The following is a 26,361-nucleotide window of genomic DNA, read 5'->3' on the forward strand; positions in this document are numbered from 1 at the left end:
GCCATCAGCCTTCTCCAATAAAGAGCCCGCGTCTCACGTCTGCCTCCATACAAGTTCTTTCGTTCGGTCCAAACAAGGCCAGGTAGACAAAGACAGCATGAGCTACATCTGGATGTGGACAGAGCAGATGCTTGTAAATGCAGTCTCCAGGCAGGTCATCCAACTGCCTCCACTTCCAGTTAGGACTAAAGCTAAGAAACGGCCCGTCATAATAGGAGAGTGACCTGCCGCTGGCCCGCCTCCATCTACTGTAAGATGGAAACGCTTCCAAATGAGAGCCTAAGCAGCTGCTGACACACGACTGAGTCCACAATGGCACCCCGAGCTAGAAAACAAGGTCCTGGCAAACTGAGGTGACAGGGACGGGCTAGCCTTGGACATCTCAGCTCCCTCTGAGCCCACTTCTGAGTACGGCTGCAGAAACTGGAACTGGGGTGCTATACAGGAGTGTGTGGGTGTGCGCTGGGCAAGCTCTAGGTCCTACTGAGGAAGACATGTCTGGCCTCTCTGTCTAGCAGCTGCAGGCCAGCAGAGGTCTTACTCTGAACAGACCCACCCGTGTTTCTATCACAACATCCCGGAGTGCAGTGCAGCTAGCACGCCAACAGACACTGCCGTCCTGCTTTTCCCTCCTGGAATAGCAGTTCTCAGTTGGTAGACAAGAGCAGTGCTCCCCTGACAGCTGGCCACTTCTTCCAGCCGTCACCAGGGTCCAGAAAGTCTACACTCAGCAAGACACTCGGCAAATGTTAAAAGAAAACTAGGCCTGGCTATTTTTCTTTTTTTAACCTCAATCAGGAGAGACCCTGCTTTCTTCTGTCTTGATACTGAATGAAAGTGGGCAGGCCACTGGTGTGGTTTCTCTTGGTAAGTTCATTTATTAATTGTTGTACAAAAAGAAAAAAAAAAAACAAAAACAAAAAACCCCCCAAAAACAAAATAAAACAAAAAACCCCCAAACCTTGGCATTCATTAGAAGTTGCTATAATCAAATCTTTAGCAAATTTAACATTGTGAAAGTTCTACTTTTCATAACAAGGTTTTTTAAAATGGAGAAAACTTTTGGAAAATTTTTTAAAAAGAAACTTATGATTTATTAGAGTACAGGATCCAAAACACATTTTTAGAAAAATATAAAGTGCCCAAATACCAACTTACACAGGTGATACAGGCTTCCTCAGCCAAACGAAGCCTTCGTGAAGAAACACATTTAAAAACAGTCTAGGTACATATTTACAGTCAGGTCAGGGAGGAAAGCCATCTTTCTCAACTTTGACGTTTCTCTATGGAAAAAAAAGAAATCAAAGAAGCCTAGCAATGAAACTCCCAGCATGCTCTGTGGCTTAGTACTGGGATGCAAGGGTGTGAATCCTTGTGGGTTGATTTTCTCCTTTTAGTGAGTAGGTGTAAATAAAATCCCCCAACCTCAGGCAGATGCTCTGAGTGGTCAAATCCCAAATTCGAGTGCAAAGCCGCTGAGTGGCTGTGATGGGTGAGGCACAGACAGGACAAGAAAGAGCCTATCGGCTGCTGCAAGAGCCTCAGGCTTCCCAGCCTTTTGGAGACTGCCTAAGGGTCTCCCTCAGCCATCCTGGGGTGGTGGAGGGCAATCGAGGAGGGAACAGTCATCTGAAGTGGCGTGAGGATGCACATGCAGAAGGTAGGCAGGCGCGCATGGCAGGCAGCCCTCTGGGGCCCCATACTCTAGAGCAACATTATTCTAAACGCAGGGCGGAAGTGCTGTCAGCCCATTGGGTGAGTTCCTACAGGACAGCTCGCCTGAGAACCAGGTGGCACCCGCTGGGACCTGCTAAAGGCTCAGTCCCTTCACACTCACAGCATCAGGCAGAAAGAAGCCAGGGATGATCCAAGGCTAGACCTCATTCTGGAGCCAGTGTCCTGGAGCCTTAAGACTGGCAGCCTGAAGCCCAAAGCATGCATGCCTTTTCTCACAAGCCCAACACTCTCAAAATGGAGGGTCTGGATATGAGTCTAAGGAGTGACAAGGGCATGAAACCTGTTTCCCCTGGTTAGGCTTTTTCAGTTAATTCTCCTGACCAGAAGTTTTTGGGGACCAGTAGGTACAAGTTTTAAGGGCAATTTTCATCTGCAGGCCTCACTACTGAAACAGACCATAACTTAGGATCCACTCATGACACTGGAGTGGATTCCCAAGGCTAAACAAGGAGCAGTCTTCCTAAAGGAGCAGCTGACGAATGTGGAGAACAGCACTCAGGCCATTGCTGTGCATCTGCTCAGAGAACCAATGTAACATGACAGAAGCTCATGACGGGCACAAGCGGGCACAGACCCAGCGGGAGAGAAGGGAGAAGCTGTCAGTGTCCAATTTAAGTTAAAAGAAAAAAAGGGGGGGGGGACACTTGAAGTCTGTGTTTCATGTATTAGCAAAAAAATAAAATAATAATTCTAATCATTCTGACTCCCATCCCTACGCCTTTATCTGAGTACAACCAAACTCAAGGAAAGGGGCAGGCAGTCCTGACTCAGGGCACGCCCATGTGCCAGGGAGCAGGAAACATGGACCCCGTCTGTCCAGCCGGAGAAACGCTGACACAGTGTAGATGGAGACAGGGATACGAAGGGGATGAAAGAGCAGTGTGGACGGTGAGACCTCATGAAGACAGAATGTCACACACTGTCACCACGGGACAAGCAGACGAGCCATGCCACTGGACACGGTGCCTTTCAACTGATTCACTAGTGTAGCGGAGAGCAACGCTGTCTCTGTGGCCGGAGGAGCACACACCATCTAAACTGGGGAGGCAGCCAGGGCTGCTGGTGAAGTGGCTGTCCTGTGCTGACTCCAGGGGGAGCAGCACATGTCCTTCAGGAATCCTGTTCCCCTAGAAGGTAGCAGCAGAAGCAGCAAAGATGTAACATCCCCTGAGTCTACTCGGCTGTGTCCTCCTTTGCATTGTAAATGTTCTGCACTGTCTCGTACACAAACTCCAGGTCCTCGGGGTACCGGATCTCCAGCTCTGCATTTGGGATGTAGTGTGTGCCTGTGAACTCTGAGAAGTAGCGTCCCACATCCGGGTGCGAGATTTCCTGAGGCTCCACGTTGTATTCCAGGTTTTCTGTTGACAAAGAGGGACGGAACAATGCTGTTAGCATTTCGGTTTCTGCAGTGGCTCTCTGCTGAAACCCTCCTGCCACCCTGCTTTTCAAACAGAGCAAAAGTTACCGCCAGAGATGGTTTGTTATTACAGGGACTCAAGAGAAAATGGCAGAGGTGGCCACTGGGGGTAGGCAGGAATGGTAACACAGATCCCTTCCCTGTGGCTCTGCCCAGAAGACATATCTTCCTATGCTCTGAGAGGCATGTTTGGTTTCAACCCTCTCCATGGTGCCTCTGGGGTGCTCTCTGCACCTGTCGTCTGGCTTAGCAAACAGCTGGAGCTGGGTGGACAATTCTCACCCGTACATTCTGCCAGTGGCCGAGTGTGAGAACCACCCATCACTGGGTTGTCAGTCTCAAACCCGCCTGTCACAGAGGAGCCCCTGCCACACAGCCACCCTTCACTTGGGGCCACACCTCTGGCTGAGCTGGTGGCTGCAGCTGCATCCACACCCTGCTCGGTCCCTAGAAGAGCCTGGCTGCCTCCTTCCTGATCGTGGCTTTGGCACTGGAGAAAGGGACAGAACACAGACGTTTACAGTGGAGAACAAATTTTCCAGGTGCTACACAAAAAGACCAAGGCCCTTCTTCATGGCTCAGCCATGTAAGACAGGGGACCAGACAAGCCTATTGCTGTGAAAGACCCACCAAGAGAGGCAGGCGCTGACCACACAGAATCCCATGACTTGTCCCAGGCTGGAGCACAGGCACAGCCCCGCTCTAAAATTACGTTAAGTGGGGCCCTGAGCAAGGCTTGCCACAGCAGCAAACAGGAAGGCCCCAGACACCAAGAGGCTCTCCTAGGGCCAGAACTGTCCCGAACACTTGTCTCCTGAGAGGCAGACACTGTGGCCAACCACCTGTTTCTGGAGGGTCTGGAGGAACTTGGGGTAGCGTCTTCAGCATGGGTTAGGACATGCCCTGTGAGAAGTGACACTGTTGGGAAATCATCAGCATCCTGACATACCTAGTGTGTTGGCAAAGGGCCTGATTGTGCACCAGGAGGGAGGGCTCTGCATCAGTCAAAGTACCCTCCCGAGAAAACACCAGGAGGCCTTGCAACTGTAGGCGGCAGGGCAATTTTGAATCTGGAGCTTACTCTGCCTAGGCCCTGTGACAGCCTCATGGTGCAGTGCCATCTTGGTCCCACCTCATGTGGAAGGGCTGCCCAAGGGCTCTGGCCAGGTCAGACCCAGACGGTGTCCAGCTAAAGGGGAACATGTATGTGCATGGGAGGGCTCGGCTGTCTACACGCCAGCCAGCCTGCCCACCCACCTGCCCTCTGGCAAACAGCGGATATGGACAGTGTCAGTCTCTTCACGTCTTACACTTTCAAGGGCTGTAACGGGGACAAACTGAGAAATATAAAGTAAAACGAAAGCCCCCTCCAGGGATTGGTCACAACACCACTGCTGCACTGCCCAGCACCAGAGCCCGTGTGTGTGGCCTGGTGTGTTCTCCTGGGGCTCCGACCACAGCAGACCACTGCGGAGGCCTCATGCCCCACAGAAAACACCAGCAGGAGCAGAGAGCCTTGGACTCAAAGGGAGGAAGGTCCTTGCACTCAGGGAGCATTTCACTGCAGCAGGACAGTTAGGGGGAATCTGATCCAGCCTTGAGGCTGGTTTGTCTAATGTAGTAGGGATCAAGGGAAGCTGCTTATCCCCCAAAGTCTGAAGGCATTTCTGATGTTTACACCTGGGAGCTGCTCTGGATAACTCGGGGGCTCAGGGGTCCTGCTGAGCAGCCACGGCACAGGCCTAGCCATGGGGATTATCTTCTCTATTGCCCATCTGCTCTACAGAACTCCTGTACCTGTGCAGCCCTGACCACTGCTCTCTCTCTAGGTGCTAAACAGTGGTCTCTGCATGCCTGGGGGAGGGGTAAAGAGCTCTGTGGGAACAACGTGGCCAGGCAGCTATTGCAGGCTTCTGAACATGGCTTTAACAAGTGGCTGCTCTGGGAAGCCCAGGCAAGAACAGCAGGCGGAAACCTGGGAGCTAACAGTACACGCTCTGGGCTACCTGGGCCCACCTCCTGCCACACTCTGTGCCCTGGCCTGCTGGCCCTCAGGCCTGCCGTGGAGCGAAAGAGCAGAACATAAAACAGAGTCTGTTCTGTGGCACTGGGGAACCAAGCTCAGGGTCTTGTGCATGCTGGGTGAGGGCTCTACACTCAAGCTGTACTCCCAGCTAGATTTTATGTTTACTTTGAGAGTAAGTTGCCCAGGCTGGCTTCAAACTAATGCTCCTTCTGCCTTCCAAGTGCAGGGATCACAGCTGTGCACCCCAAGCACAGAGACTGAACAAGCTTCTCACAGGAGAGAAGGGAATGAAGGAGCCAGTGCCTGTGCATCTGGAGGGAGCATTTGTCACCTGTAAGCCTCTGAGATAGTAACTCTAAGGATCACGAACACTGCAGCTCTCAGAGGAATGCGATTGCTTATTAACACTGAATCTGTAGCTTCCTCTGGCTCCATGGAAACACAACAGAAGCACCACCTTTAGTCCTCTGTGGATGCTGGTCCAGCACCTCCCTCTTGGAGTGACAATGGCACAAGGTGTCCTTTTACTCTTGATGTGTCCAGCACACCCTGAAGTTTGTCGTTCATTTCTGTTGCTATCTATATCAAATGCACACTAAGTATTTATTTCCATCATGTTAACCTGCTACCCAACATTCTAGAGATTTCTATTCCACTGTTTCAAAAGAGACCACAGACGTCCTGATACTAAGTGTGGATGTGTCTCTAGCCAAGGGGTCGTGGGTGGAGCCACCAAAAAGAGCAAATGCTTGGGGGTTTTACCACTAAAAAGACAATGCCAGGCCACTTAAATGGCTCAGTGGGTAAAGACACTTGTCACCAACCTGAAGACCTCAATATGACCCAGGAATTGGAGAGAATTAACTCCCACAAGTTGTACTCTTATCTCTTCATGCACGTGACAGTCCATGCCCACCTCACCAAATAGAATCTAACAAGAGGTGGCCAAATGGTCCCCTAAAATGATCGAACGTCATTTTACCCCTCACCCCTACTGCAGAGATCCTCACCCTGGCACCATACATGTCAGCAGGAGCAGACTGTGTGGGGCTGGGGTGGAAAGGGCAGTGCAGGATGTGACGAAAGTTATGGAAGGCGCACTGCCACCCGCTAGGGCTCCTATGCTCAAAACCACTCCAAGAGCCTCTTCTTAACCAACAAACTACCCCTGACCTTCTGAGAGGAGCATTCCCGGCACACTCCTCCCAAGGCACCTCTGCAGCAGCCATGAAATAAGGGCCAGGAGCCAAGTGCTGTGACGTGCTCCCCCTAGTGGGAGCAGGGAGTCACACACAAGACTGAGGAATTCTAACAAGTTCAAAGACAACACACAAGCTTTAAGTGCCCGGTGGTGACATTGCTAACAGCCTTTTCTCAGGGAACTGGGATCACTGACAACTCAATTAAAAGAAGTAAAATAAACAATACAGACAATAAATCAGCCCAGAAATGTTTGAAGAGTGACCTGTGTAGTTTAAAAACACAGCTCGTGGCCTCTGAGACAGCCCAGCAGGTATGAGCACCTGCTCAAGAGGACTCAAGTCGGGTGCCAACATCTGTGTGGACGGCTCAGCCATCACTCCAGCTCCTGAGGACCCAATGTCTCTGGCCTCTGTAGGCGTTGTACTCAGATACCCACACATACCCACACAGACACACATATAACTAAAAGCCAAATAAAGTCTCTTAAAAAACATAGCTTCAGCTGGGCGTGGTGAAAGGGTTAGACTAACTTTGTAACCTATATGTCCTCTAAAGCCTATAGTTTTGAGTTTTAGGTCCAGGTTAAGCTAAAGCCTCTTAGTACCTTTCCAGAGAGTGAAGGAATGTGACCCTATCTGTGAGGACAGATATAAAAACAAGGGGCAAGCAAGCAATGACCTTCACTCAGCAAAAGAACGACCAGACCCTTGTCCTTGAGATAGCATTTCTTAGCAACAAACCTAGACTTCTTCTGAGTAGCTTTTGACCTCCAGCCAAGAGCCCGCAGCCCTAATCTTCAAGGATGAGCTAACCACCCCCACCTTAAATTGCAGCTGCATCCACACTTGGCAGGACTGCCAAGCCTGAGCACCTAAGCCTAACCAATTATCTTACTTTATAGCTTCCTCATCCAATCCTAAATTGCCAAAACTTAAACTAGTGTACTCCTTTAATCCCAGGACCCAGGGGGCAGAGGCAGGTGGATCTTTGTGAGTTCGAGGCCAGCCTGGACTACAAAGCGAGTCCAGGACAGCTAAGGCTACACAGAAAAACCCTGTCTTGGAAAAACCAAAACCAAAACCAAAATCAAACAAAAACGTAGCTTCTCAGGCTTTTGAGCTGGCTCAGTGGGTAAAAGCATGTGCTGCACAAACCTGGGGACCCAAGTTCAATCCCTGCCTCCTACATAAAGGGAGGGGAGAACCAACTCCAGAGTTGTCTCTGACCTCCAGCACATGCCCTGGAACATGTATATCCCCTGCTCACGGCACACACTCACACAGACACACAGACACACAGACACACACACACACACACACACACACACACACACTCTGACAATAACTTTTCTCAGAAAATTAAACATCTAGCTTGTCAAAGCCTCTATCCTATGGCAATGGGCTGTGAGCATCAAACTGTCCCCAGAGACCAAAACACATTGGAGTAAGAATCAAGACTCTGGTAGGGAGCGGGAGAGGGGAGGAGGCATCAGGAAACAGCATCTTCATGTCACTGGGCAGGCGCAGCAGACACTCCTCAAGCTGCAGTACTCCTGCAGTGTACAGGTCTCTGCGGAGCGACATTCACAGGACACAGTGTGACCCCATGGACTGACTGCTAACTAGAGAAGCCAGAAGCAGAGTTACTTCTAGTTGAACTCAGCATCAACTGGGGCGGGGTGGCCTGGTGGGTAGCTATGCCCATGTAGTCAGACCTCAGACTTCACTGCTGGGTCACAGATAGAGCATAGGTAAAGAGACAGTGAGCAAAACAAAACAAAACAACAACAAAATCCAACCAACTAACAAACAAAAACAAAACAAAACAAAAACCCAAATCCAAGTCCTGGCACAGGGGAGCAGGATGGCTAGTGAGAAGGTATCCTTGAGGGAAAGGCTTCACAAAGGGAGTAAATCACAGCAGAACTTCTTGGCTAGAGCCTGTCAAGCTGCAGAGGGCTGTCCTGGGACAACTGGGCAAGTGAGAATGCTGATGGAACAGGAGCTGTTAGCCGTGTGGCTCAGGTGTGCTGCTGCAGCTCTAGCGCACCACCAGACAGGATCCCATCACGCTCCTTCACAGGCTGGCAGAAAGCCCACCTCTCCTCGTCTATGAAACAACAAGACGAGGAACCAACTGGCGGTGACTGAAGTACGTGGAGCGCGCCTACTGAGCAGGCATGGTGAGCTCTAGTTCAGAACGTTTGGGAGACAGCTAAGACCGTGCAGCAGAGAGCCCAGGCTGGAAGTCCAGCACATAAATAAACCCTTCATAAGGTACTCGAGACAGGGGTTTGTCCAGGAAGGAGCGTGAATGCATGTGTGTGTGGCTGTGGAGGAACCCTTTACTCCCCTTGCACCCACAACCATCAACAGCAGCCCTCTGGAGACACCACGGTCCTGTGGCCAACAGGAGGGCCAGCGGAAACCAGCAAAAGCCAACATAACCACAGCCACTTCCCACCTCACTGGGTCAATGGGCCACATAGTTCGTTTGTTCTTTCAGTTGTTTGGCACCGTGACTACAAACTACTGGCTTCAGCAGGGCCTACTCACAACACCAAAAGCTGACTGCTGGTTTTACAAAGGGCATCAAGCAAAGGAACCAAAACTAAAGGGCTGTTTCTAGAAAACTCAATACCCTATTTAAAGATGTTCATACCTGCCCTGTACAGGGTGAACAACTGCTGTACCTGGTACGGCCACAGCCGCAGCCGCAGCCACAGCCGCAGCCGATGACAGAAAGTCTCCTTCACCCATCACCTAGCAAAGCCCTGGGACATTTTTAAAACACTAGCTTTCGGAAGTGGAGAGCTTCGGTTTTCACTGGACTCAGCTTCAAAGGCTGAAGACTGTGCTGTGGGAGCCCCCAGAACATTCTAGGAGCATGGTGGCCACTTTTCCTTACCCAGGAACCCATGTTAGTGAGGTCCCTACAGACGTACTGCAGGGGTCCTCCTGGCCTCAGATGAGTTGCGATCACTCATGTGGGAACTATTCCTGCCTTCTGAAATCTTGACACTTCATTCCTTGAGTTTTGGTTTGGTTTGTTTTTTTTCCAGACAAGGTTTCTCTGTGTAACAGCCCTGGCTGACCTGGACTCACTATAGACCAGGCTAGCCTCAAACTCAGAGATTTGCCTGCCTCTGACTCCTCAGCGTCACTACAGGTGTGTGCCACTATGCCTGATTATTTTTACCTATGCCCTCAGTATTTTTAGAGCAGCTAGAGCAAGCCTGATATTCAGGTCAGAGTCCATTACCGGGCTCCTGGCTTCACATTCTTCTAGGTGGATAAAGCAGAGATGACCTCCACGAGCTCCAGGCTTTTCATGTGTGAAATGCAGAGCCTAGGTCCCAAACAGACTTAGTACCTACAAGACCACACCTGTCCATCATATCAATATTCAAGTTCCCTCTTATTAATAAAATCACGGGGCACCTTCCTGGTCAGGTGTATTAAACAAAAACGGAAGTAAGTAGGGACACGAACAAGAGAAGGCAGGCTCACACTGCAGTCTTTGCTCTGATTCTTCAGCTCCATCTCTCCCACCCTGGCTCAAGACTTCCTGGGTCAGCAAACAGCACTGCCTGTGCTAGGAGTGCCGTTTCCACCTGCGGCCACAAGAGGGCGACCTTGGGCCAGGCCTGGGAGACAGGGAAGCCAGGAGTCTGGCTGCTGTGGACACTGAGCAAGCTGAGGAGTCAGCAGCAGAACAAGAATTAGCTGTGACTAGCTGTGGCCAGCTGCCACTCGTAAACACACTGGTGGGCTTTGCCCACAGCATGGTCGCCAGGGGCCGGCGGAGGCCCAGTCAGTGCCTTACCTTGGGCTGCATACCTGCAGGAGCCGTCCTCCACCAGCACGTTGTAGAAGGGCTGATGGTGGCCGTGCGGCAGGCTGTGGACGTTCATGTTCCGGATCCACTCGTGCCCCATCATGCAGGTGGGGTCCCAGCCATAGATCACACAGTTGTAGCCATACCTGGGGGCAGGGACAGACAGAGAGAGTTCCCCGGGAGCCTCAGAGCCACAGTGGAGTCAGGACAGCCTGGCTGGGGTTCTCATGCCTTTGTTCAGTACCTGCTTTTACCTAATGTCAAGCCGTTTTTCAGTATACCCTGTCCCTCTTTATAAGCCCCCTTACTGTCAACAAAGCCTTTACTTACAAAAGGATAACCTTTTTTGCTGTTGTTGTTTGCTTTTTCTAGACAGGTTCCCATTACGTAGCTCTGACTGGCCCAGAACTATGTAGATCAGGCTGGCCTCCAACTCAGAGATCAGCCTGCCTCTGGCCCCTGAACACTGGATTAAAGATGGATGCTACCATGCCTAGTTTAAGGAAAAAAATATTTTGAGTAAAGTGGACCCCAGAGCACATCTAACTAAATATCTGTGTGATTTGAGATCCATGAAGGAAGGAATCAGAAGACACTAAAACCAAGATAACTAAGCAAACTACTATGCAAAAAACTTCTGATCCACCCAGCTTTGGAAGGAGGCTAGGAAATTGCTTCCTGCCTTTGGTAAAATGCAGGGAAATGAGAGTGAGGAGTGGAGTCCTCCCCATCCCTCTACAGAAGGTTAGGGTGAACGGGTACAACGTCAGCTTCATTAGTCCAGAACCAAGGAGGAGGAGGAAGGAAGAGGAGCAGGAGGAGAAGAGGAAAAGGGTGTGGTTCACTGCTGAAGCATGGAACTGGGAGCTTCAGCTGCCTCATGTGCCTTTTTCTCCACTCTTACATATGTTCACAAATTCTCATAAAAGTGAAGAAAGAGTTCACTACATGAATGGACATCAGAGTTCCTAGCAGGGAAAGCTCTGCAGCTTATCCTCACCGACAACGGAGGGAGTGGGGCGCAGCCACATCAGCAAGGAAGACTGTGTGGCCAGAGAACCTCCTTTGCCACTGAGGTAGTGCTGAGGACCAAGTGTCACCTGCTGCACGAGCATGCCAAGGGCATTCTATGGGGATGTTCACTCACAGCTCCCAGGCTACTCGTGGGACAGCAGCCCACACCACCACTCTGGTCTTAAACTCTGCCAGGTGCGCATACATGTGCAGAACTATAGGTCAGGACAGCCCTGCCAACCGAGATCAAAGATGGCAGGGGAAGAAGGGTCAAGCAGAAGGGGGAGGGCTGCAGCTCAGGGAGCTTGCCTAGCAAGCTCAGTCCCTAGGCTCAAGCCTAGCAAACCCATACAGACTCCTAGTGCAGTCAGAGTCCCTGAGGCATTACATGTCACAGTCAGAAGCATGGTGCAGGGCGGGTCCAGCTTGCTGTCTTGCCTGTGGCGGGTGCTGAGTGAAATGACCTGAGGTAGCAAGATGTGGCTCTGGGGGTCCTCTTCCCTCTGCGGTGTGGCCGTGGCCCTGGCAGCCTGTGGACTGCCATGGAGGCCCAGAGCAGGCACTCACCTCTTGTGCTTCATAACGAGCCCAATGGAGTAGCAGACATCCCTGTGCTTCTCCTCAGAGCGCAGCTTCACCTCCACGCCCACCTCCTCCTTCTTGCGCTCAATGTGCTCTAGCGTGTGCTGTACTAGGTAGCCCACCGCCCCGTGCTGCCCCGGGTCGAGGGTCTGGATGTGCTGGAGGATGTCAAGCACCTTCAAGACAAGACAGAAAGACTAGGAGATAATATTTTCGCCAGGCCTTTTCTTTTCCGAAGCGTGGGATCGACACCTACCCATTTAGCCTGACAAAGACCGGCAGTGATAGCCTGCCGCTGTGGACCAGGGTTCTTACGGGACCAAACATTCTTGGTTAGCATAGGAGCTGGGGGAATGCCAACTTGTTTATGTTTTTTGTTTGTTTTTTGAAGTACAGAAACCACTCTATCCTGTCATTCTTCCTTTAAGAGAAGAAAATTCCAAGACCCCTTAGTCAAGGCAAAAAGATCCTTGGCAGAACTGTCTTGAAGCTGGGTGAGCCTCTCCTAAGTCACTTGAGGGAGGAGCCAGGCTTAGCAAGCTTCCAGATGGCAGCGTATAAGTGGTCACCTCTGCAGAGTTGAGGCTGGCAGTATGAACAGGGCCAACCCCACATGGTCTGTCTGCTATACACAGTACTTCCACTCAAAGAGTCAGGTTCATGCAAAGTTTGTGTGTGTGCACACCAGCACACCAGAACACACACACTAGTCTCTGACAAGCCTGTTCTTCCAGTCTGCCAAGCCCTGAGGTGCACCTGCTTAGAGTGACAGGCAACCTCCACTCCAGGCCCAAACCTGTCAACCAGCTGCTTCACTGCTGAGTTACTTCTGGCCACACACAAGCATATCCACCAGCTTTAGCAATTACCCTGAAGCCAACCTTGCCTTCCAGAGCAATACAGCAGGCTCCTGGTATTTGCTGGCAACTAACTAGAGGTCTCTACTGGGCATGGGACGGCACAGCCACTACTGATTTCCAAGAAGGAATCTGGCTTATGAGCTTAAGTGCTGGTCTGAGGTCAGAGGGTTACAAAGATATATAGCACTGAGTATGACCCTCAGCCCATGGTCTCAATCACCATTGTGCCAGGGCAATATCATAGAAGCATCTTATATTTTACTGTGATGCAACTTAATATACAGAACAATGGGTGGAGTGCCAGTATATCAAATACTTCAAAGACAGCGTCAACAAAAATCCACCAGGAGACAGTCCCCATCCCCGTCCCACCTCCGGGGTATAGGAGGGAAGGGGGACCTCTAAGGTGGGATGCTCATGGCATTCGTCCTTTGTAGCTCAGAGCATCCCATCTAACAGTGAGCCTGTGTAAACTCTGCGGTAAACAGTGACTGTCCTTGTGTGTGCTGGCCAGTGAGCTGGCCCCCTTCCTTCTCAGAGGTCACCAACGGACCTGCAGCACAGGCAGACAAACTCCACACGGCACAAAGGTGGCCCCACTGTAAGGCAGGAAGTGTTGGCTTCTTGCATGGATTTTTGAGACTGAGGGTGAAGGGACATGGAGAAGGAAACGTGACTTGACCTTGTGTGTTCACAAAGGACAGTGCTGACAGTGGGCATCATGTGCCCAACCAATGCTATAGACCATGGCTGGACGTAGTGACTCACATCTTTAACACCAGTACTGGGAGGAAGGATCCCAAGAACCACTGTGGGCTACATACTATACCCTTGCCTCAAAACCAAAAGCAACAAACCAGGTCCCACCCAGATCAAAACAAAACAAAACCCCCAAGCTCAGGGATTGGGAGGAGGCACTCTTGCTCACTTACATGGCTCCTCCTCTGGACACACAGCAGCAGTACAGAAGGCTGTGGCCAGGCTCCCACAGATGGCAGCCCCAAGCCTGCCAGTCTGATGACCTGTATGTATGAGTACCGCATGTCCACTAAGCCTTCCTCTGAGTCCTTGCCTCCCCTTGCTTGTCTGTCTGCTGCATTGTCTGCTGGGGCTGCAGTTTGGTGTGGCAGGAGCCCTTGATAAAGGTTCTACACACCCTGTCTTGGCACTTCCTCCCCAACCACAGTCCATGCCTTAAGCACCACTTCTAGAGTAGCATGCTGGTCTCAGGACAAAAACTCTGTAAGGTGTTCCACTCATGCGAACAACAGCCACCCAACCATTCCCTAACAGGAACTTCTCTGGGCAGCTGCTACATGCCAAGACCAGTGCTGTGAGCATAGAGAATGCTAATTGGGACTACAGTGTATCCCCTGTCCTAGGAGAATTTGGTCCTGTGAAAGGAGGTTGGGGCAGCAATGGAACTTCGAGGTCAGCAGAGGGAATGCAGCATGGGCGAAGCAGACACAACAGAAGTGCAGTGGAGAGCACCAGAGGAAAGACGTGGACAGAGGACAGGCAGGTGGAGCAGGACTACAGAGACCTGGGAACCATACTTCCCGGCTAGAAAAGCATCCCAAAGGCAGCAGGGAGCCACTCAGGGACAAGTCTATCCTGCTGAGACCCTGACTGCCGTATACATCAAGGAGGGCCACCAGTGGGCCATGTTTTCCCTTCCCCCATTCAAGTGTAAAGGAGGCATTAAAGGAAGCCCCTGGGACAGTGCAGTAAAGGAAGTCTGGAGAGCATCTGTATGTAAAGCTTGGCAGGGAAACTTAAGACAAGAGATCAGAGGAGCCTGGGAACCAGTGTCCAGAAGCAGGCAGAGCAGTAGAGAAGCAGGAGAAAGGGCAAGGCTACTTTGTGGCCTTGCAATAGCAGCAGAAAGGCTGCTGGCCAGAACATGGCCTGGGGGAGGGCTGGGAGTGACAGCTCAAGTTTCGGGCAGTGTACAGGAGCAAAGGTAGGAGGTAGTGGGCAGTCAGCACACGGTGGACACTGTGAGGTCAGCAGGCAGGGAATAGATGGGGTGGTAGTCAAAGGCCGGCCCAATGGGGCTGATAGGAACTGCTCAGTCGTTTGTTCTAGGGAAGGAGACAGGGTGCTTCCCACACTGCAGAGAAACTGGATGGGTCAAGAGCGCCACTAAGGCAACTGGCTTCTCCTTAGAGACAGCAGACCTCAGCGAGGCACCTGCTGACTCAGAGTGGCTCAGAGCACTGCAGAGGGAACATCCTGCCTTTCAGCACCTGGAAACTGGCAGCTGAGAGGACAGGAGGTTCTCAACAAAAGCAGGAACTTTTACCAACATGGCTACCTGGCTCTACTCTCACACTACAGCCACAGTGACCAAGAGGATAGGCTTCCCAGGTCTCCCTGACTTCATAAAATAAAAAGCAGAAAGCGAGGCAACCTGTAGGTTTCCTGCTCAGGAACAGATGCTTTTTATCAACTAAGGCCCATACCCCACAGACTGTTATCACTCTCCTCTCATTCTGCACAGCCCCCCATACCCCTTGCCCCCAGGCCTCTGGCAGGCTGCCTTCCTCAGGTGGCACTCCTGCCCCTGTGCCCTCTGGGCACCCTTTGACCTCCTCTGGAGAGCAGTCATGTCTAATGACACGAGCCCCAAAGCACTTCTCTCACGGTCTTGGGTGTCGATTTCCTAAGCTGGCCGCCAAGAACTAAGAGAAGGACCCTGGCCCATAATGAAAACGCTGCATCCAGATGTTCCACCTGGCACACAAGCCACAAGAAAAGGGAACTGGTCTGATTGATGCTGGGAGGGGACACCCAGGAGACCCCAAAGCAGACAATGCCAGTCAGTTGTAGACTTTGAAGGCAGCACCTCAGATTTCAAGCAGAGAAGCCCAGGAGGCCCCACTCCCATGACTACGCCTGCCACTCAACTGGGCCAATTCAGTAAAGAGACCTCTGCTCTCTCCTTCCCAAATGATCCTGAAATCCCTCAACAAACACAACTGGCTGAACAAATTCAAAGGAATAAACCCTGGGCTGCTGAGTAGGCGGCAGTTCCCAGGGTGCACACTTCCAGAGCACATGTCTATTTGGCCAAGGATGATGTCTTCTCTTAAGTTAAAAAATCAGGATTGCCCATGTCTGTGTCCCACTATACAACTTTAAAGCCATGAACTGATGACCCAGTATAGTCACTTAACAGAGCATTTATTTTCTTTTTAAAAATAGAATCTATTAAATTTTAATTGTGTATGTGTACTGAGTGCACGAGAAGGCCAGAAGAGATCACTGGATACCCTGGAGCTGGAGTTACAGATAGTACAGAGTTGCCATGTATACGCTGGAACTGAACCCTAAGTCTTTTACAAGAGCAGGAAGAAATAGTCAAGCCATTATTCCAGCCAGCAGAGTATTTATTTTTACCATCCTCCTCCCCCGACAGGGTTTCTCTGTGTAGCCTTGGCTGTCCTGGACTGGCTTTGTAGACCAGGCTGTCTTCGAGCTCACAGAAATCTGCCTGTCTCTGCCTCAAGTGCTGGGATTACAGGCATGTGCCACCACACCCAGCAGAGCATTTACTTTCTATAGAAAGCCTTTCCCTATCTCTAAACTCTGGGAAACATCCCAGCCAAGGCTCAGAACCAAATGCCCTCTGCAGACTGTTCTGAACAAATAAAACAGACCGATGGCCTCTTGTCAGACCAAGGGCAGGATGGGAATGGGCTACAATTACATGCTCACACTCCACTGCACACAGTGAGCCCAAAGACATCTCTGTGCTCCACAGAGCCTCCCCACAGCACTTGCTGTCAGACGTGGGATTACGGCATGAGCAAATCCAGAACCCTCAACTGGGACAGTAGGAAGGCTCAGCTGGCCGCAGCCGGGGCTTTCCATGTCCCACAGCTGCAGCAATGCTGGCACTGGGCACTTGTCTTGCCTCTCCTTGCTGAGTCAGGTGACGCTAGGAAGGCACCATGGGGTGGCACTAGGCGAGTGGCAGAACAGACAGAGGCTTTCTGTCCAGTGCTCAGAGATGAGGCATAAAGCCAACAGCCATTCCCAGTGGTAGAAGCAATGCTTCTTAACAGACAGGAAAACATTTACTTAGTGGGTCAGGGCTGGGAGAATGAGCAAATCTAAACTTCCTCCCTCCTTAATAGGAGGATGACCTTGTAACAGCCTTGGTCCAAGCTACTGCTTTCCTCTCTAAGGCAAGGGCTGATCATCAAAGTAAGATAATTACCTTCTCTGGCCAGATGCCCAGGTGGAAGTAGAGTCTGGCCTGGAGGAGCAGGAGCTGCACCTGGTCTGGGTACATCGCCAGGTACAGGTCCAAGGAGTCTCTGAGGAGCTGGTAGGACTGGTCAATGCCTTCCCTGAGGAGAATAAGACACTTCACCTCAGTCTGTGCACTTCCAATGAAGTCTACAAGCAACTGGTGGCGACTCCAAGGCTTCTGATGCCCACACTCACTCCCCTGTCCCGCACTACGAAGCTGTCGGCAGAACCCACACTGAACACAAGCCTGTACACATTAACACCTGCCCTCACTGAGCAGTCACTACAGCAGCATGTGCAGATCCAGAACCCTGAAGAGCAGAGCAGAGGCTGGGAGGGGACCAGAGCCACCCTGGTAGAGATGCCAGTTACCGTCAGCACCGGAAACAGGCGTCTGCTCTGGTGCTGGGGGCTGGACAGGGACCAGCTTCGTGTGCATGCAGACAGGTTAGCCCCTCAGCAGTCTGCTCAACTGTGCCAACAACTGACAACTGTTTTAAAAACAGTCTATTAAAGACAAATCCTGTTACATGAATCCTGGTTGGCCTCAGGAAGGCAACTGTGATAACCACCTACAGTGATTGCCCATGACTGAGTTCCGTGAGCTATGGAGCAGAGTTAACCTCAGACTCCGTTCTCTTACAGGAGGGTGTAAGGTCCGAGGTCATAGCACCTGGATGGAGGACACCGTCTGCGCTACTCTAAGACACTCTGACTTCTTGAAGAATGCATCTAGTGTTTGAGCAGAGTTAGGTCCACTGCAAACATTAGGGGCAGCTACTCTGAATGGACAAAACCTCAGCTGATGTCACAGTTAGCACAGGCCAGCTCATCACAAGCCTTTTGCTGAGACCGAAAACTAGAACCCACACTGTGGGGAGCTGTGCTGAAGCCCCACTGTGCACACTAGTGAGGCTGTGCCCTTACCTCTTGCCCAGGCTCAGCAGGTTGCCCACCATGCGCTGCAGCACTTTCTTCACATTCACCACGCCATAGAGCGCTGCTGTCACATGCTGGCCGATCAGGTACTCACACTCCTTCACAGTCAGCTGCTTGCCCTTCCCAAAAGCATCGATGTAGATGTAGTCGAAGATGTCCAGGGTTGCCCTGCCCAAGAAGAGACAATAAGTCAGAACTAAAACCCCAGAGGGAGGGGCTCCAGGCAGAGGAGGAAGTCAGAGCACCACTTCACTGTTACCAAGGCACCATCAAGGCCCTGGCTGCAGTGAGCATGAGGTCCTATTATTAGGAAGCAGAAGCAAGCTAGGCATGGTGCATACCTGTAATCCCAGGACTCAGGAGGCAGAGGTGGGCAGATTACTGTGAGTTTGAGGCCAGCCTGGTCTATAAAGTGAGTTCCAGGACAACCAGGGCTACACAGAGAAACCTTGTCTCAGAAGTAAAACAGAAACAAACAAACAAACAAAAAAACAAAACAAAACAAAACAAGAGAGAGAGAGATGGCTCAGCGGATAAAAGCCCTTGCTGTCAAGCCTGATGACATGCATGAGTTTAATTCCTGGGACCCACACGATGGAAAGACTCTGACAAGCTTGTCCTGGATTCTACACACATGCTGCACACATACATGGTAACAAACAAGGGCAGCAGTGTAGCACACAGCCTGACAGCTGCTCAGAGTCCTTTAGCCCTGAGCCAGGAGTCCAAAGCACACTGACAGAAGACATGGGGAGTAACTAGGATGGCTGCTAATGACAGAGCAGCAAACAGCCACCTGCCTGGGGATCCTGGCTCTATGAAGACCTAAGGGCGGATGGAGCCCCAGCCTTGGACATCCTGTCTGTCCACACAACCTCAGGCTGGTACCCCCAGAGAGCAACGACACTGGATCCGTTCACACATCCTCATGGCACTGCCAAGTGGTCTTGTGTGCTCATGGAGGGGTGGGTGGCTCTACATTGGGACAGCTTCTTTTGAGCAATCTTGATCTCATGCCCACCAAAATCACACATTTTCTCTTTGGCTGCTAACTCTCAGTCGGATTCCTTTCCTGAATTGAGTTCATTGCACACTTTTGGCAAAGATTTGAGACTTACATAAACGTTCTAAAGAAGCACAGAACTTGTTGGCATTTGCTAAGAGGCCAGAACTTCCTACATGAAGTAAAACACATGGACAAAACGTGCTCGTGGCTAAGCGCCAAGGTGTTTTAAAAACTTGCCTGGACTAGGTGTGCCGTAAGAACATAGAGCTGAGCATAGTCTGGGGATAGGTGAACCTAGGCAAGGTTCATCCTGTGGCACACACAAAAAAATTAAGTCCCCCAAACAAAAACCCAAACAGCTACTACTATGTGTACTAAAAGTGAAAGCCAAAAAAAGTTTGTACAGGTAATAAAAAATACATTTAAAAAAATGTAATGTCGACATATAAGTACAACTTAGCAAAACCAGCTGGGCGTAATAGCACATGACTTCAATCCCAGCACAGAGGCCGATGCAGGTAGATCCCTGTAATTTTTGGGCCTGTTTGATCTATACTGCAAGTTGCAGTCCAGCCAGGGCTACAAACAAATACTTCACAAAATTTAAAATGCAGAAGATAGTTTTGATGACACCAATAAGAGATGTCACCACAAACAGCAAGCTTAATGATGAAAATGGAGGTGTATTCCTAGCAGAAGCCCCTGGGCTAGAATCTCAGTGGTAAAGGTGCTAGGTGACTGCCAAGTCCAAGGTCCTGAATTTGATCCCTGGGACCCAAACAACAGAAGGAAAAAAAAATAACTTCTCCACAAGTTGTCCTCTGACTTCTACACACACACACACACGGTTAAAAAACAAAAAACAAAACCTCAAAAAAAAGTCATACCCAGGCAAGGGTATTTGCTCTGCCTCTGCTTTGTAATCAACAGAGTACAAAGTCAATGTACTAAGCTAGAGGAAACAAAATAGCACTGTTCAGACTGTGATCACAGCCATAAAAGCCAGAGCTACAAAGCATTCACACTGAAGACTCATTCAGCCAGGTGCTGAAGGCCAGGCCTATATACAAATAACAGTCACAGCTAGAGACAAAATGTTCAGTAGGATCATCCTAACAGAGCGTGTGAATGAGTGAACAATATCCTGCTGGACTCTAAGAACCACAGTCACAGACAGGAGGCTGCAGGAGCCTTACACTAGTGCCACAAGCAGTTTCTAGCTCCAATCAATATCCACGCAGAAGTCCTGTTTTCTTATTTGATACAGGGGCTAGACTATAGCCCAGGCTGGTCACACACCCCTGCCTCAGCTTCCCAGTACCTTCCATATAGGACCCCCAAGGAACTGGTAAACTGACTCTCAACCTATACGGAAAAGCAAAAGCTACAAACAGTGAAAGCACTTTGAAGATCTGAGTAAGGGCATCCTGTGTTGCCAGGTATAAGGGCACAAAGTACAGCAGGGAGGGTAGAGCCCAGCTGCTAATAAGGCCAGTGTGCACGCCCACACGGACCATGGAGCTGCAGTCTTACAGTTCTCTGGGTTTGTTTCTGGCGCCTGCCTGGGTGCTAGAGTGAAGTGATCCTCCGGCCTCAGCCTCTAAAGCTGACAAGACTTCAGGTTGACTATTTGTACTAACAAATTATTGCACTGTCTGAGCCTGGGGTGGTCGCTTAGCCCTGTCATTCTAACACTGAGGATAAGAGGCTGAAGCAGGAGGATCCCAAGTCCCAGGACAGCCTGGGTGGCATAGTGAGACCTTGTGATAGAAATGAAAGGAGCTGGAAATGCTCAGACCATGCAAGACCCTTAGAGGATGTCGCATGGGGTATCTCACAGATACACAAGAAGGGGAGGAGAGGAGGATAGACTGAAAAATAAATTTTCTCATTAAAAAAAAACTAATAGGAAGTAGATATCCAGATTCCAGACATTAACCTACCAGTGCCCTGTGAGGACCACACATTTGGAAACTGATAACAGCCTATAGCAAATTAAAGAATGTCATGAATGGGCATGGGGGCTTCACCCCTCATGGAACATCTTCCTTCATAAATTGGAAGGGTACATGGAATCCAGCTGTACTTCTCTTCCACAGAGTAGGAGAGACTAAGTACATATGTGTCTCACACATGCACACTGGAGGTTGTCCTTGAGCTCTTCAAGCCAGCGCTTCCAGGAAACACTAGTCCTGCCTGACTCCGAGAAGCCAGGGTTTGAGCCCTATCTGGCATCAAAGCTCAGGGACTGCATATCCCATTCTCTAGGACAGAACACTGGGAATAAGTTTTCTCCATACATGGAGACATGCTATTCTCCCTAGGGAAGACTCTCCCTAGGAGAAGCTGGGGAACAAGAGGACTGGACCGAAAACAGGCCTATCTCAGAACACAGTACTCCTCAAGCAGGCTGTAAGCTGCCCATCCTGCACCTCCTCTCTCTCAAGCTGAAGCACAAGTGTGGGAGGAGGAAGATGTTTTATGGTGGAATGGAAATAAAAGAACCCTTTGATGGGATTGACCTCAAACTATGGGACCTTGAGAGCCGCAAGACTGTTTTTTTTTTTAAAGTTTGGCTTTTGAGAGAACTGTAGATTCCCACGCCTGTGTGAGAAACACAGAAAGATCCAGAGTACTGCTTGTCACCCTCACATGAGGCCAGTGCAACTACAGCACAGCAGCACCCCAGAATCAGAAGCAGACCCTGCCTCGTAACACCTACTTTAATGCCATAACCCGGTTCCTCAGCATCTATTAAACATGGCAGAGATGGCTCACCCTTCTGCGCCTTGGCACCACCTCAGCAGGAAGTGGCTTGGGAAGTTGACAGGCTCCAGGGGGACCCCCAGCTGCCGGGCGATGGTCAGGTAAAGCAGAGACATGCTGATGGGGATCCCTGTTCTGCGGGTCAACACCTGAGGAAGGAGAGTTGCAGGTTCAAGAGGGCCAGGGGCTGGCTCAATGTGGTGCCAGCACAGATCCAGCCCACTGGCTGTTTCCTCGCAGCCACCAGAAAGAGGTCTGACTATCCCCCCAGGCCCAAAACAAGGTCTCCTTACGAAGCCCAGAATGGCCTCAAAATCGCCACCCTGACCCCTCAGCCTCCCAAGTGCTGGACTTGCTGGCGTGCGCTTCCCCACACTGGACTTCTTGCTTTTTGTTTTTGCAAGGCTAGGCATGGAAGCTGAAGCCCTGTGTACACTGGGCAAGCATTCTACCATTTAAAGAGATCACACATACCTGAATTTTCAAATTTTAAAAATATTCCAAAAATAGTACTATCTTGTGACAGGAAATTCACAGAAGCCAGGTTCTATGGTCCATGCCTATAACCCCAGCACTTGGGAGGCTGACAGAAGAGGACAGATTGTCTAAGACCAGCCTGGGCTGAGTGACAGTCTATCTCAAAATAGGTAAAGAACCATAACCAGCACACTCCATACCCACACAGTTCTGCTGGCACGGAGTGCACAGTCACCCTCAAGTCTCCAACTGCCTGTGCCCTTTCACCCAGTGAGACAGACAGAGTGCACAGACCACACAGCCTGTGAACCTGGACTGACTCACTGCCAGGCCCTTTAAAGGCAGCCTCCCAGCCTCCTCCTACCAGAAAGAAAGCATATGTATGATGTGACAACAGAAACTGTAAGTTATAGAGAACTGGACAGACAAGAAAATGGCCACCAAAGGTGTATGGCTGACATAGCTGGGCTGCAGGATTCCAGCCTGATAATGGAGTCAGGATTGTGCAGTTCAGCAACTCATAATCATACACTGAACAAACCATACCTAAGAAATGCCCATTTCTTGTCACAGGGCTTGCTTACGAAAGTCATCCTGTAGTGTAGCTAACCTACAATGCTATCCCTAGGTAGAGGAAAAGCAGGCTTCACTGAGACATGGACAGCCCATCAGAGATAAACCCAAAGGATATGCGCCCACATACACTGTCACCCTTGTTTACAGGGGAGCTGGGAGCACAGCACCCTGGGGCACCACAATCCGCAGCTGGGGTAGAACCCAGACACCCAGCTTTAAGCCACATGCAATCCCCAATATTATCTGAGTCCCATGTGTGTGCACACTTGCAGGTTTACACAACAAAGGATGCCAACATGGTAAGCACACAGAGATCCCATGGCCATGGGAGGAAACTGCATGTATCCTCGCACTCCAGCCACACTTACCTGGTGCATGTACAGGTTCAAGGCATTGTAGTAGTCCATGCGGTTCCCTTTGAACTTCAGCTGGTCATATAGGACATAGTTGATGGCGTCCAGCACTTGGCTCTGGAGTTCTATCTCCATTATCATGGAGGATTCACCTGCAACACAGAGATCTCCTCTGGGTCCAAGCATGAACAAGCACACCCCAAACACAAGTAAGGCACACTGCAAACACACAGCCGCTGGCAAGGGCCTGACAGTCAAGTGCTACCAAACTGCGGATGGAGCCAGGGTGGTGTTTACATCATTCAGGTAACCTCCCCAGGCCCACTGCTGCCCAGCTCATCTAAAGCAGTTCCACACCTGCCCTGAAGGTCAGGCTGGGATGTCGGCTGTTGATACCACGGAGGGTTTTGCACACAAGCTCCACAATGCTGTGGATCTGGGCCTGGATGTCTTTGAGGCTGATGTCAGAAAGAGGGTTGCAGTACTGGTCAATGTAAACGGCACCTGTGGTAGAGAAGTGCAGAGTCAGCATTGCTTTTTACCTGACTGAGAGCACAGACTTACTGAACCTGCACCTGGGGCCATGACTTCTCACTCCACGTACCACATATACACACAGCACCAGCTCCCACCGTGGATGCCAGTCTTGTGCCAACACAGGGAGGGTCAAACACCTTCACCACAAAGCACTTCAAACATCATGTAAGAAAACTAAGCAAAGCACTTCTCTGGAGGTCATGACTCAGAGAGCAGAACATGTGCGTTCCCACATCCTAGTACACAGAGAGCCAAATGCCTCAAGAAAGCCCTCAGGCCACTTCTCCCCTCCTCATTGCTCTGTGAGTCTAAAACTCAACCACTGGAAAGACTTACTGCAAGGCAATTCAGCTTAACAACTAAGCTTAAAGCAGTAATGACAGACAGACCATTCCAACCAATCTAATCACACCTCTTATGGATGAGAAGTCACAGGCTCCAGGGACCACATCCCCTCAGGTAAGAGAAGGGGCCCTGCTAGTCCCACAGGGCAGGACCGAAGTTTCTTCACTGGTTTGATTCTCAGCCAACCTCACATTACGCCTAAGTCATCATTTGGTTGCAAAATATTTTTACCTAAAAGCCTTCCAGTTATCTTTAAATCCAAGAGACCTCTGCCTAGTCCAGGATCTTCCTGCTCCTATCAATACTCCAAGAAGCTGAAGGCAGCTGAGTGATACCCAGCCTAGGCTACAGGGCTTGTGCTGCCCAAGTGTGGCTTTGCTCGTCTGGAGCTCAGCCACTGCAAGTCACCTACTCAGGTTTCTTCAGCAGCCACAGGAGTCTAGTCAGGGTCAAGGCCCTGGAGCCAAAACCCCCAACCAGCCACTGCCAGCCACTCATGGCTTCTATTGCCTACCTAGAGATCTTGGTAGACTGTGAAAACTGTAACTTTGTATTTAAAAATGTAGAACAAGTATTTATCTTTCATATAAAACCTCCAGAAAACAAGGCTGTCACTGTTTTGAACCTTTAAATAAGGAGAAGACTGGTATGCTGGTGCACACCTTTAATTTCAGCACTCAGGAGGCAGAGGAAGAGGCAGGGGGATCTGTATGTGTACATGTGTGTGGTCTACATAGCCAGCCAGGGATACATAGTGAGACTCAGCCTCAAACAAAGGAAAACAACAAATACCTCAAAAGATGGCCTAACTCCCAACTCTAGTAAGTATAAAAGCAGACAAGAAGATGGTTATGACTTTTTTCTCATTTGATTATAAGATTTTCCACTTCCTTTGAGATAACAGTAGATCTTTAAACAGTTAGCACATAGCTCCATTAGGCACTGTGTACTGTGGAGATCTTTACTCCAAGGCCTGAGCATTCAAATGTACTTACAAGGGCTGGGCACACCTAGCACTCAGAAGATAAGCTGACAGCTAGGCTGTGCTCTGCATTTTAAAAAGAAAGGAAAGGAAGGAAAGGAAGAAGGAAGGAAGGAAGGGAGGGAGGGAGGGAGGGAGGGAGGGAGGGAGGGAGGGAGGGAAAAAAACCAAACAAACAAAAAGCAAAGAAATGCAATGAATATTCTTGACAGAGAAGGGGTGTGAGGCTGCCACCGTGAAGGCTACTGCAGCTGCTGAGGCCAGTGAGCTCTTCAGGGCTCAGCTGAAACTCAAAGAAGTGAGCCCTGAGCTGAAGGGCAGACGGGAATGCAAGGAGAGGGCTGTCACCATAAGGAACTGAAGCAAGCACTCATTTCTAGGTGCCAATCAGGCAAAGACCTGGAAACAGGAGTAGAATGCTGTGAAGTTAGGGGAAGTCCAGAGCATAGAGGGCATTGGGAAGAAAGCAGCCAATCAGAAGACACTTGACAGGTCCCACAGCAACAGGGACTAAGCAGGTCAGACAGGCTGGCTGACCAGAGGGCAGCAGGCAGCACTGCCCAGGAAAATCCAGGATTCCTCAGAGTTTGCTGATAGCCTGGACAGCCATAATGGACAGGACTAGACCTAGAACATCAGAGGGGGAAAGCTGCCCATCTGGTGACCTCCAGGAGCTGAGAAGATATGGAAGCACACACTTCACAACCACAACTCGGGAGGGTTTCTAAAGAATTAAAGCAGCGTTTAAAAAGCCAAGTCACATTTTCTTACCATTCCCCTAAGACCCCAGTTCCTCTGGCAGGGCCACCTTGTTCCCTTCCCCTGCCCTCCCACCTGGAACACACCTCCCCCAGGGGCTGCTTTAGGAGACACAGAAAAATATGGGCAAGAACTGATCTCACTGGCCAAAGGTCACTCACTCTGCAGGCCCACATGTGCTTGTGTGCTGAGGTCAGAAGTTAGCCTCAGCATTGTCCTTGGAAGCTACTCATCTTGTTTTTACCAAGTTCACTGGCCAGAGAACTGCAAGAGTGTCCATTCCACACACACCCCGCCCCCTGAGGTTACAAGTGTGTATCAAGCTAGGCTTTCTACTAGTTCTGGGGACTGAAATCAATTCCTCCCACCTGTGTGGCAAGTGCTTTCCCGATTGAGCGTCCAGCCCTCACTGTCACTAAGCCAGTGATAACCCTCTAGACACTAGATCACTTGAGCCGACAGCAAAGCTGTCACCAAAACCTTTGCTGTAAATTTTGAGTGTTGTTTGCCTGATAATCCAACTTCCTGAATGCCACTAGCATGCCCTCTACCTGGAGAGACAGGCTCCTTTTTTGTTATTTTGTTTCTTTGTTTTTTGAGACAGTTTCTCTGTGCAGCCCTGGCTGTCCTGGAATCGCTTTGTAGACTAGGCTGGCCTCCAATTCATAGAAACCTGCCTGCC

General features: G+C 50.4%; 1 protein-coding gene across 5 annotated transcripts in view; it reads right to left on the reverse strand.

The window, feature by feature from the left end:
- Positions 1-853: 853 nt before the first annotated feature.
- The window catches only part of Fbxo21 (F-box protein 21), a 35,716-nt gene continuing 10,208 nt past the window's right edge, over positions 854-26,361 (reverse strand). Inside the window, exons 5-12 of one of the 5 annotated variants that reach the window (XM_021642702.2) lie at positions 23,414-23,560; positions 23,072-23,208; positions 21,663-21,799; positions 17,867-18,046; positions 16,905-17,037; positions 11,805-12,016; positions 10,226-10,369; positions 854-3,098 (exon numbers count right to left, since the gene is read on the reverse strand). In XM_021642702.2, the coding sequence (XP_021498377.1) occupies positions 2,771-3,098; positions 10,226-10,369; positions 11,805-12,016; positions 16,905-17,037; positions 17,867-18,046; positions 21,663-21,799; positions 23,072-23,208; positions 23,414-23,560 (1,418 nt within the window). In that variant the 3' untranslated portion in view covers positions 854-2,770. Of the gene's footprint in view, positions 3,099-3,130; positions 3,648-10,211; positions 10,370-11,804; positions 12,017-16,904; positions 17,038-17,866; positions 18,047-21,662; positions 21,800-23,071; positions 23,209-23,413; positions 23,561-26,361 lie in introns of those variants that run through there. The other 4 variants (XM_021642709.2, XM_021642725.2, XM_021642716.2 and 1 more) reach the window with 4 other exon arrangements.

This window comes from Meriones unguiculatus, chromosome 4, assembly GCF_030254825.1.
Source record: "Meriones unguiculatus strain TT.TT164.6M chromosome 4, Bangor_MerUng_6.1, whole genome shotgun sequence".
Taxonomy (NCBI): Eukaryota; Metazoa; Chordata; class Mammalia; order Rodentia; family Muridae; genus Meriones; species Meriones unguiculatus.